At 45.0% G+C, this 12,667-nt stretch overlaps 1 protein-coding gene across 2 annotated transcripts in view; it reads left to right on the forward strand.

Moving 5' to 3' along the window:
* Positions 1 to 2,250: 2,250 nt before the first annotated feature.
* Positions 2,251 to 12,667, forward strand: part of LOC139420661 (disintegrin and metalloproteinase domain-containing protein 22-like) — a 105,879-nt gene continuing 95,462 nt past the window's right edge. Inside the window, exons 1-3 of one of the 2 annotated variants that reach the window (XM_071170878.1) lie at positions 2,251 to 2,608; positions 2,950 to 3,110; positions 7,727 to 7,803. In XM_071170878.1, the coding sequence (XP_071026979.1) occupies positions 2,518 to 2,608; positions 2,950 to 3,110; positions 7,727 to 7,803 (329 nt within the window). In that variant the 5' untranslated portion in view covers positions 2,251 to 2,517. The remainder of the gene's footprint in view (positions 2,609 to 2,949; positions 3,111 to 7,726; positions 7,804 to 12,667) is intronic. The other variant, XM_071170887.1, reaches the window with a different exon arrangement.

The following is a 12,667-nucleotide window of genomic DNA, read 5'->3' on the forward strand; positions in this document are numbered from 1 at the left end:
ACCACCATGGAAAAGTGTACTTTGGAGACTGGAAGGGGCATGTGCTCTGCACAGGTAGAGCCCTATCTGTACACATGCCTGAACAGAGACAAGGATTATTTGCTGACAATGAGCAATCAATAGGTAAAGAGAGCAGGTGGAAGTAATGTTGAGGAGGATATGGGGCTAGCCATACAATGCATTTGGAATGTATTCAGACCCCTTGACTTTTTCCACATTTTTTAAAGATACAGCCTTATTCTTATTATTGCAAAAATCGTTGAAGTTGGAGACTTTTATCTCCCTCACCAACTTTAAACATCTGCTATCTGAGCAGCTAACCGATCGCTGCAGCTGCACATAGTCCATCGGTAAATAGCCCACCCAATTTACCTACCTCATCCCCATACTGTTTTTATTTATTTACTTTTCTGCTCTTTTGCACACCAGTATCTCTACCTGCACATGACCATCTGATCATTTATCACTCCAGTGTTAATCTGCTAAATTGTAATTATTCCCCTACCTCCTCATGCCTTTTGCACACAATGTATATAGACTCTTTTTTTCTTTTTTTCTACTGTTATTGATTTGTTTATTGTTTACTCCATGTGTAACTCTGTGTTGTTGTCTGTTCACACTGCTATGCTTTATCTTGGCCAGGTTGCAGTTGTAAATGAGAACTTGTTCTCAACTAGCCTACCTGGTTAAATAAAGGTGAAATTAAAAAAAATCTAAAATGTATAAAATAGGTTTTTTCCCTCCTCAATCTACACACAATAACCCATAATGACAAAGCAAAAACAGCATTTTTGCAAATGTATTTAAAAAAAAAGTATGCAGACCCTTTACTCCAAACAGGTTAATCTTGGTTTCATCAGACCAGAGAATCTTGTTTCTCATGGTCTGAGAGTCCTTTAGGTGCCTTTTGGAATACTCCAAGTGGGCTGTGTGCTTCTTACTAGGGAATAGCTTCTGTTTGGCCACTCTACCATAAAGGCCTGATTTGGTGGAGTGCTGCAGAGATAGTTGTCCTTCTGGAAGTTTTTCCCATCTCCACAGAGGAACTCTGGAGCTCTGTCAGTGACAAAGGTTAATCTGTCGCTGCAACTCCCTCCCTCCCTTCTCCCCTGATCGCTCAGTTTGGGCGGGTGGCCAGCTCAAGGAAGAGTCTTGGTCGTTCCAAACTTCTTCTATTTAAGAATGATATTGGCCACTGTGTTCTTGGGGACCTTTTTAAAAATGTATTTTTATTTAACTAGGTAAGTCCGGTAAGAACAAATTCTTATTTACAATGACGGCGTACAACGCTGGGCCAATTGGAAGCCACCCTATGGGACTCCCAATCACGGCCGGATGTGATACAGTCTGGAATCGAACCAGGGGCTGTAGTGATGCCTCTTGCACTGTATTCCCCTGGGTTGTAGGATCATCTTGAATACAGATATCAATTGGCCTAGAGGTTTGTTTTGAGACCAAATATGGCACTTGTGAATGTTATTACATTTGGATTGCTCCTAAAATGCGCTATAAAATGCGCTATAAAATGCGCTATAAGCCTAAAGGGGTTTAATACATGATCAAGTTGTGATGATTTCTGGTGTATGTGTATGCTTGTAGGGGCTTGTAGGGGACCTGCTTACAATAGTTTATCTATGGCAAAACACAATGCGCAACCTCAGGAAGTAGCATTAGCAACTCTAGCATGGTGGTGGAAAATTGTGTTTTATTCAAATAGTACTTATATTTTCACGTTTTTTAGGCTGAAGGGCAATTAAACCGATTTTAGGAGGAAACTGATGCCTTTTGCAGCCTGAACGGAGGATGTTTAATGTATGAGCCGGTCACAAGGGGGACACCAGTGTATAGACAGACAGCTGGGCACATTACAGGTGGACGCAGATGATATAAAAGGAATAATAGCGTCATCTGGCTGTGGGTTGGACTAATTATACAACTGAGAATATAGTCTAGAAAGAGCATGATGGGCTGTTATTACACAACATAGCAGTATTACAGTTTGTTTATCTTGACCGTGCCCTTCAGCGATTGTGCCCTTCTATGATTATGCGCAGAAGCGATCAGAAGGTAGTCTAGGTCTGTATGGAGATGGAGCGTGCACACTACAGTTCCCGACATCCCGTCTCGGCAATCGCTGTTCTCCTCTCATGTTTACGCATGAGGCGCTTCTGCAGTGAGCTACTGGATATTGATGTGCTTTAATGTGTCACCTCTCCTCCCTTCCTCTTACCTCTCCTCCCTCTCCGCTCTGTGTTCCATAGAGACTCAGCGCGCTCAGATGCACTTGGCGTTCAAGCGGTAGAAACAGCAGCGGGAGCGTCTCAATGCAGGGGCAGCAAGAGCACCCTGATGGCCACCAGCACAAGAGACTGCGCTAAGCAGACGACCAGCGCGCGCGTTCATCTGTGCTTCTCAACCCCGAACCTCCTCTAGCGAAGAGAGAGGTGCCCAAATCCGTTTTAGGATATCGCTTTTTGTTGTTGTCCCTCTTTCTGTCCATTCGATGAAGAAGAACTGATGACGATGTATCGGCGATGGTGGATTTCCCTTTTGTGCGTCTATGGACTGATGTGCATCGTTCATTCCAGCAATCATATACCTCGAAATGGTAATGTATTTATGACAACAAATATTGCTATGTATTTTATTGGAATAGATCCGAATGGCAACAGCATCACCAATAATAACATGTTCCACATTTCATGTTATTATGCTGCCAGAGAGGGAGCCTGAATCCCCAACGTAAACAACCTCTAAAATATGCATTTAATGTAACCGTATGAAAGGGAATCGGTCTATTATTAATTAAAACAATTTGAGGAAAGCTATTCCAAAACCATTACAGTGCTATTTCACATTGATTTATGTTTTGGTATAGGCGCTTGTAGCTGTGTTTTGCGCCAGGGTAGCTATCGCAATCTTAAACATCGCTGTTTCATCCCTGTGCAGGAGACGCCTTGTCGCAGGCGAAGGCTGTTCGTGATGCGAGCAGGTTCGCCGGGAAGGAGGACACGGTCCCTCTCCGTCTGCTCTACAGCATGCACAACCACAGTCAAATCACCCACGATGTCATCAGCACCAGGACTAGAGCCAGTTCCAGCCCCACACAGGTAGCCTACACAGTGGTGGTGTTATTTGTTATGGTGACGGTGGCGATGGAGCTCCACTATGTGCAGAGAGACAAATGCCTTTGGTACGCAATTGCTATTGGAGACATCCCGCTATTCTCATGTTGTTTATGTTTTTGTTGAATCTTCTCCTTTTTACGCATTTCACAGAGAATTCGTCAAGATCACATTTTCACCTTTAACAAGCTAGTTCTTTTGACTAGTGGTCTATTTACAGAAATGTCTTTTCATTGAGCAAAATAAAGATAGCCTGGTGGTATATTGTGGGGTTTCTAGGCACATACATACACAAAAGACAGGCTCAGGCCTGATCAGAAAAAGAGCCCATGCATGAAACACATGGGGATGAAGCCTATGCATTAGAATGAATAGACAAATAGGCATATAACTTCCATACATGTTTAATTAGGTCAAATATGTTGTTTTCCTTATATAGTAAGAGAGGTTCTTATTATTATAAAGGTGAGCGGACCTAATGATTGGTTTGTGCCCTTACAGTGGATTCGCCCGTAACCCACATGGCCCTATGTCTGAGACACACTTGCTTCTTGGATGGTTAAAGAGAGTCTGCTCTCTATCTGGTTGGCATCCTTTACAGTTCACTAGCTGGGTGGTTGCTTTGGCTATTAAATGATCTGTTTGATGTGAAGACCTAGTCTGGATACTCAGATACAATCATAAGGCTCTCTACCTCTGAAATGTACACGTTATAAACATCAGATTTTTATTCCACTATTCCTTCCTTTTATCTCAAATCTAGTTGTGTCATTGATATTAAAGTCCCAGTGCAGTCAACACGTGATTTGTCCGTGTTTTATATATATTTCCACACTATGAGGTTGGAATAATACTGTGAAATGATGATAATGCCCTTTTAGTGCAAGAGCTGTTTGAAAAGACTTCCTGAAATTTCAGCCTGAGCAGAGGGACATCGAGAGCACAGGCACAAGGGCAGACACTTTCATTACAGGAATCATGAGGACAATGCACTTTATAGTTTGACCAAACCATGGTTTTAGTCGCCCCCAAAATAGGACGTTTTGAGTGAGGTGACAATGTAGAATGTGCTCTTTCTCTGTTTATATGCACCCTTTCAGTTTGTTTACTAGTACGAGCGTACGTCATTAGAACAGTTAACTTGGGACTGGAACATGTGTGCCAGATACTGATAAACTGGTTTGGCTTCATTTGTCTTCAAAATAAGATTCTTGTGCCGCCTAAAAGAAAGTTCTTGGGGGAAACACTGCCTCGTCTTTTTGCCACTATACAGCACAACTGCATCAGGTGACTCCAGGTGAAATTATACTGCCCCACAAAGAGAGAGATGGTGGGATCTTCATTTGATCTGATCAGTCTGAGTTTCTTGTCATCCCCAGAGAGAGTTTTAAACTGACCTCAAATCAGCCACTTCGTCACACAGCCTGCATTCTCAGCGTCATATTGTCTGATTATGCTCTGATTTCGGCTGTTTTTAGCTCGGTATCATAACATCTGAAAGGAACCTGTCAAATCATTCTTAAACGTATGACACACAAAAATAACTATTTATAGACTTGCGTTGAGTCTACTATTTTCAGTTAAAGGCGTAACCTACTGTACACATTTTTAAAAGAGGAGCTTTGAGAAGAGCTCAGCTGAGTGCTGTTTTAGTGTTTCTGTGGAGGAAAAGCACTTATAGTCATCGGCCCATAGCCATCAGTGGAGTGTGTGTGTGTGTGTGTGTGTGTGTGTGTGTGTGTGTGTGTGTGTGTAAGGCTGCCTGTGTTGTAGTAGGATAACAGCACTCCCTGGTAGGCCCCTAGCTCCATCAGTGTGTGTGTGTGTGTGCTTAAGGCTGTCTGTGTTGTAGTAGGATAACAGCACTCTCTGGTAGGCCCCTAGCTCCATCAGTGTGTGTGTGTTTAAGGCTGTCTGTGTTGTAGTAGAAATATACAGCACTCCCTGGTAGGCCCCTAGCTCCATCAGTGTGTGTGTGTGTGTTTAAGGCTGTCTGTGTTGTATTAGGATAACAGCACTCCCTGGTAGGCCCCTAGCTCCGTCCGTGGAGTTAGGTCCTGCCATGATGCACTAATCAATGAAACAGGAGTCGCTGATGGTCTCGGTGCCTCGGCTCGGCCCAGTCAAACTAGGAAATCTGGTCCAGGAGAACACAATTACTGGTACCACTTCATGTGGATTCAATTCGCTTAATTTGATTTTAAGGTGTGCCCTGAAAAGGAATCACATACTCGCGTACCGGTATATGCGCGCGCGCACACACACACACACACACACACACACACACACACACACACACACACACACACACACACACACACACACACACACACACACACACACACACACACACACACACACACACACACACATAGTAACAATAGAGTCTGTGGCCACAGGGGACCCCGAGGTCTAAGGTCATCCTTGGGTGAAGATTGCGGCATTTCATACTCACACACACTCCCTTGGTTTTAATGCAGCGTCCGGTGTGTATTGACTCAGGCCCGTGGGCCATGCCTGGAGGAGGGGTTAGTCCTGTATTAGACTAGCTGGGGACTCAGAGTTACACAGGGACAATAGTGGGAAGTCCTCAATGCCCCTGGGGCCTGTAATAGACCACGCGCCATATGTGCCCAGAGCTAGGGATGTATTAGACCTTCCCCCTCAACCCAATCAATCATTTCTGGATGAGCCAGCAGGGAGGGTGGGTGGGTGGATGTGTGTGTGTGTGAGTACAGGGGGAGGTGGGAGGGTGTGAGTTACACAGATTTGCATGGTTCATTTCACCGATGTCTCTCAGAATGTCTGGGTCTAGTTCAGCTTCCATCACAGCTCCCCTGTCTCTTGGAATGTCTGGGTCTCGTTCAGCTTCCATCACAGATCCCCTGTCTCTCAGAATGTCTGGGTCTGGTTCAGCTTCCATCACAGCTCCCCTGTCTCTCAATGTCTGGGTCTAGTTCAGCTTCCATCACGGCTCCCCTGTCTGTCAGAATGTCTGGGTCTGGTTCAGCTTCTATCACAGCTCCACTGTCTCTCAGAATGTCTGGGTCTAGTTCAGCTTCCATCACAGCTCCCCTGTCTCTCAGAATGTCTGGGTCTAGTTCAGCTTCCATCACAGCTCCACTGTCCCTCAGAATGCCTGGGTCTAGTTCAGCTTCCATCACAGCTCCCCTGTCTGTCAGAATGTCTGGGTCTGGTTCAGCTTCCATCACAACTCCCCTGTCTCTCAGAATGTCTGGGTCTGGTTCAGCTTCCATCACAACTCCCCTGTCTCTCAGAATGTCTGGGTCTAGTTCAGCTTCCATCACAACTCCCCTGTCTGTCAGAATGTCTGGGTCTGGTTCAGCTTCCATCACAGCTCCCCTGTCTGTCAGAATGTCTGGGTCTAGTTCAGCTTCCATCACAACTCCCCTGTCTGTCAGAATGTCTGGGTCTAGTTCAGCTTCCATCACAACTCCCCTGTCTGTCAGAATGTCTGGGTCTAGTTCAGCTTCCATCACAGCTCCACTGTCTCTCAGAATGTCTGGGTCTGGTTCAGCTTCTATCACAGCTCCCTTCTCTCAGAATGTCTGGGTCTGGTTCAGCTTCCATCACAGCTCCCCTGTCTGTCAGAATGTCTGGGTCTGGTTCAGCTTCCATCACAGCTCCACTGTCTCTCAGAATGTCTGGGTCTAGTTCAGCTTCCATCACAGCTCCCCTGTCTGTCAGAATGTCTGGGTCTAGTTCAGCTTCCATCACAGCTCCCCTGTCTGTCAGAATGTCTGGGTCTAGTTCAGCTTCCATCACAGCTCCCCTGTCTGTCAGAATGTCTGGGTCTAGTTCAGCTTCCATCACAGCTCCCCTGTCTGTCAGAATGTCTGGGTCTAGTTCAGCTTCCATCACAGCTCCCCTGTCTGTCAGAATGTCTGGGTCTAGTTCAGCTTCCATCACAGCTCCCCTGTCTCTCAGAATGTCTGGGTCTAGTTCAGCTTCCATCACAGATCCCCTGTCTCTCAGAATGTCTGGGTCTGGTTCAGCTTCCATCACAGATCCCCTGTCTCTCAGAATGTCTGGGTCTCGTTCAGCTTCCATCACAGATCCCCTGTCTCTCAGAATGTCTGGGTCTAGTTCAGCTTCCATCACAGCTCCCCTGTCTGTCAGAATGTCTGGGTCTAGTTCAGCTTCCATCACAGCTCCCCTGTCTCTCAGAATGTCTGGGTCTAGTTCAGCTTCCATCACAGATCCCCTGTCTCTCAGAATGTCTGGGTCTGGTTCAGCTTCCATCACAGATCCCCTGTCTCTCAGAATGTCTGGGTCTCGTTCAGCTTCCATCACAGATCCCCTGTCTCTCAGAATGTCTGGGTCTGGTTCAGCTTCCATCACAGATCCCCTGTCTCTCAGAATGTCTGGGTCTGGTTCAGCTTCCATCACAGCTCCCCTGTCTCTCAGAATGTCTGGGTCTAGTTCAGCTTCCATCACAGCTCCACTGTCTCTCAGAACGTCTTCCTTTCCTTAAAGTTCATGTACAGTATGTATATTGTTAGTTGTTTTGTAAAAGCTTTTTCAGCACTCAATGGAATAGAGATGATTGTACAACGTTTCTGAATGTTTTTTATTGACAGGGGAACCACGTGGCCCAAGCCAGCTTCCAGGTGGACGCGTTTGGTGAGCAGTTCATCTTGGATGTTGAACTGAACCAGTGAGTATAACCTTTGACCTATCACCAACATTCTCTGTATCTACTGCGATAAATCCCCTTTCTCTCTATGTTATGATGATGATGACGGTATTTTGTATGATTAAAGGGATTCTCCGTTATTTTTGTATACTTATTAGCAAGTAGTTCTGAAAGTAAACACCCATGAGCCAAAAGTGGTCCCCGAAAATAGTGTACCACATCACATATGTGCAGATACTGTATGTGCACCACGTCATTGCTCTCTCTTTCACTCTGCTGTGTGTGATTCTTGACAGCTGTCACTCAAATTACGAGGGGCTGAATCTCTTTGGCTGGAACTCAAATTGCTAGGGGTCTGGCCCATGCGGGGGAAATGTAGGGTAAATGGCGCAACACTGCTTCTAGAAAATAGTCACTTTCAAACGAGCAGTTTCGTGGCTCATTGAGGTAAGACAGTAATTCCGATCATAGATTATGCATGGGTGAACTACATATTGACACATCCAGGCCAAAGCGGGAGGTTTCAAAAATACTTACTAGTCGCCAAAATACCGGAGCATGTCTTTAAGAGCTGTTTAATTAGTCCCCAATGTCTTCCTCACAAAGCTTTGATCTGGGGAAACCTGTTAGTGCCAGTGCTGTAGGCCTATCTTTCATTATGAATACTTGGTTGGTAATACTGCTTATAGGCTGCTTATTCACTCGGGAACAATAGTTTATAAGCCGTTCATAAGCAGGTTATAAGCTGTTCATAAGCAGGTTATAAGCTGTTCATAAGCAGGTTATAAGCTGTTCATAAGCAGGTTATAAGCTGTTCATAAGCAGGTTATAACTGTTCATAAGCAGGCTTTCAAGTGAGGTCTTAAAGGGATACTGCAAGATTCTAGAAGTTGTCATTGCGCACAGAATAAAGGAAGTTAAGAGGTAGTTTCGCGAGCCTGTGCTAACTAGTGTTAGGGCAATGTTTGGAAGTCTACAGGTACGGTAGCATGTCCTTCATGGTGCATGCACAGACATTAAAATGGGATCCACGAGTTCGGCCTCTGGGTGTGTAGAACAACAGAATCTGGCAGTACATCTTTATGTGCTCTAATGGTCTCTGTAATGGAGGCATGAGGAATGAGACATCTTTCACCTCTGGCTGATCGTAGTGGTACAGAGCAGACAGGACCATATTTCCTCCCAGTGTCCAGTGCCTTTTGGGACACCTTGTTTTGGGGAAGTAATGATATGCTGTGTGTTTGTGGGGCTATTTCTCTCGCTCTCCATCCTGCTATCTCTCTCTCTCTCGCTCTGCATCCTGCCATCTCTCTCTCTCTCTGCATCCTGCCATCTCTCTCTCTCGCTCTCCATCCTGCCATCTCTCTCTCTCTCGCTCTCCACCCTGCCATCTCTCTCTCTCTCTCTCGCTCTCCACCCTGCCATTTCTCTCTATCTGGTCCTCACACTCTGCTGACCAATGGTCTTTCACTAATGAGGGGAAGTTGTGTCTCTCTCTCTCTTTCTCTCTTTCTCTCTCTCTCTCTCTCTGTGTGTCTGTGTTACAGACACAAAGACACAGGGTGACAGGTTCAGTACACATCACTGCTTTCTGTATCAGAAAGTAGGCTGGGCCTCTGAGGTCTCGTAGATCGATGCATTGATGAAAGTAGGCTGGCCCTCTTTGAGGTCTCGTAGATCGGTGCATTGATGAAAGTAGGCTGGCCCTCTTTGGGTTATCGGTGCATTGATGAAAGTGGGCTGGGCCTCTGAGATCTCGTAGATCGGTGCATTGATGAAAGTAGGCTGGCCCTCTTTGAGGTCTCGTAGATCGGTGCATTGATGAAAGTAGGCTGGCCCTCTTTGGGGTCTCGGTGCATTGATGAAAGTGGGCTGGGCCTCTGAGGTCTCGTAGTTCGGTGCATTGATGAAAGCGGGCTGGGCCTCTGAGGTCTCGTAGATCGATGCATTGATGAAAGTAGGCTGGCCCTCTGAGGTCTGGTAGATCGATGCATTGCACTATTTTAGTTTATAAAGCCTCCTTACACAACTTCCGCCGTACCTTGCGTCATTGTTAACCTGCAGATGTAGGAGCTACCAGACCCGGTCTAAGGGAGGGCTAACTCGGGATATCCCTTCCATCTCCACTGAGTTTGGTAAATCTGCTTTTTTTTTGCACCTTACTCTTGGAATAGTTTTCCAAAAGTCTTTACATGTGATGTTTTGGTGTCTCTAGGCCTATCTATCTCTATTCAGATGGCTGCTGATTGATTATCTGTTTTACTGAAGAATGTGTGTTTTCTATGATTGTGATTTGTATCTCTGTTGTGCTTTTTTGTAGTGTATTGATGTGTATCATTTTTGTAAACACAGGGTTCTTCTGAAAAAGAGACCTTGGTCTCAGCATGACTCCCTGTCAAAATAAAGGTGAAATAAATCAAACAAGCTCACCTAAGCAGACAGTTGTGTGTAGAAGTGAGTCTGCATCATTAGAGCTGAAGTCATCTCTCTCTGTATGAGGATCTATTTCCCCTGTCACCCAGAGCCATTCACACACAGTAGACTGAGAGAAATGGAGATGACATCACAGGAATATCCAAACAGCACAGTGCTGCCACTCGTAGGGTTACTGTATGATGCATGAAGCGTCATGTGTCATGACACAGTGTCCCTGTGGGATGTAGAGCTATTGTTGTGACACGGTCAGGCACGTCTCTGTCGTATGTTGTGTTTGGTGACCTGAGGTGCTGGATGTCATCCATCATATGGAGTCTGTGCTGTAACTGTGTGTCTGTATGGTTTGGGAAGCCTGCATATAGATTTGAACCCCTGTCCTGTTGTAGTGATCAGTACAATGGTAGTATGGAGGGAATAGTTCTCTGTCCTGTTGTAGTGATCAGTACAATGGTAGTATGGAGGGAATGGTTCTCTGTCCTGTTGTAGTGATCAGTACAATGGTAGTATGGAGGGAATGGTTCTCTGTCCTGTTGTAGTGATCAGTACAATGGTAGTATGGAGGGAATGGTTCTCTGTCCTGTTGTAGTGATCAGTACAATGGTAGTATGGAGGGAATGGTTCTCTGTCCTGTTGTCTCTTTCTCTCCCTCCCTCTTTCCATCTCTCTCTCTCCAGCGGTGGCTGTGTGTTTCATGAGGTTCTGTTATATGCTTTGTGTGTGTGTGTTTGTGTGTGTGTGTGCTGCTCTTCTCTTCTCCATCCATCCCTCGCTCCCCAAGCGCTGCTCACTGACCTCACTCTTTAACCAATCACAGTGCACCCTGCTTAGGTTAAATGCAGAAGACACATTTCAGTTGAACGCATTCAGTTGTACAACTGACTAAGTATCCCCCTTTCTTTTTGTTGACGAGATAACTTTCTTGAGCTGTGTGTGTGTGAGGAGGGTATTGAGGTTGAGCGTGCATGTTTCTTGGCTTCATGCAGCGAGACCTAGTTTCCTTAGGTTGATCAATGGCCTCTCTGCTCTGTGTGTGTGTCTGTGTGTGTGTCTGTGTGTGTGTCTGTGTGTGTGTCTGTCTGTGTTTAAGCAGTTGCAAGTATAACAAACAAGAGGCTGCTTGTTTTTATTTCAGTTGATTTTGAGATGCTACTCTCTCTTTCCACTGGGATCTTTTAATAAGATCACAGATTTGATGAGGAAGAAGAACCTCTCAGAAACGCATCAGGTATTTTTAGCTTGTGCCTACTATAACTGCAACTGTGAGGTCGTGCGTGTTTTTAGTGTATAAAGTTTTAATGTTACATGCACAAGTACAGTGAAATGCCTTTCTTGCAATCCCTAAACCCAACAATGCAGTAGTCAGTAACAATGTAATAGTAAAAATACCAAAGTATTGCAGGGCAGAAGTGTGTCTGTGTTGCCTAGCGTGCTATGGTCACACATCACTCCATTAGGCTTCTTTGTCCTCTCCCTCTTACATCTTTGGCTGCCTCCAAATTGCCATTCATGGCCTCGGGAGTGGGCTGGGATGGAGTGGGAGTGGGCTGCAATGGGGTGGGAGTGGGAGTGGGATGGAGTGGGCTGGGGTGGGAGTGGGCTGGGATGGGATGGGTTGGGGTGGGGGTGCTTCTTTGAATGTTGCTCCCCTTTCTTCATAAACCACACCTCCTCCTCACCCTTCACCTCCCCTCCCACCTGCTCACGCTGAATAATTGATGTCCCTGTAAGATTAAAGGGGGACGCTGAAATGGGATGTGTGTGTGTGTGTGTGTGTGTGTGTGTGAATGGCTCAGTCTGGTGCTCTTACTGCAGTACCAATTAGTACAAACCTATTGTTTACATTACAACTAGTACAAACCTATTGTTTACATTACAACTAGTACAAACCTATTGTTTACATTACAACTAGTACAAACCTATTGTTTATATTACAACTAGTACAAACCTATTGTTTACATTACAACTAGTACAAACCTATTGTTTACATTACAACTAGTACAAACCTATTGTTTATATTACAACTAGTACAAACCTATTGTTTATTACAACTAGTACAAACCTACTGTTTATATTACAACTAGTACAAACCTATTGTTTATATTACAACTAGTACAAACCTATTGTTTATATTACAACTAGTACAAGCCTATTGTTTATATTACAACTAGTACAAACCTATTGTTTATTACAACTAGTACAAACCTATTGTTTATATTACAACTAGTACAAACCTATTGTTTATATTACAACTAGTACAAACCTATTGTTTATATTACAACTAATACATACATAAATGATTACCGTCCCGTAGCACTCACGCCGGTAGCCATGAAGTGCTTTGAAAGGCTGGTCATGGCTCACATCAACAGCATCCTCCCGGATACCCTAGATCCACTCCAATTCAAAAACCGCCCCAGCAGATCCAGAGATGAGGCAATCGCAATCGCAC

The sequence above is a fragment of the Oncorhynchus clarkii genome, chromosome 2, assembly GCF_045791955.1.
Source record: "Oncorhynchus clarkii lewisi isolate Uvic-CL-2024 chromosome 2, UVic_Ocla_1.0, whole genome shotgun sequence".
In the NCBI taxonomy this organism is placed as follows: Eukaryota; Metazoa; Chordata; class Actinopteri; order Salmoniformes; family Salmonidae; genus Oncorhynchus; species Oncorhynchus clarkii.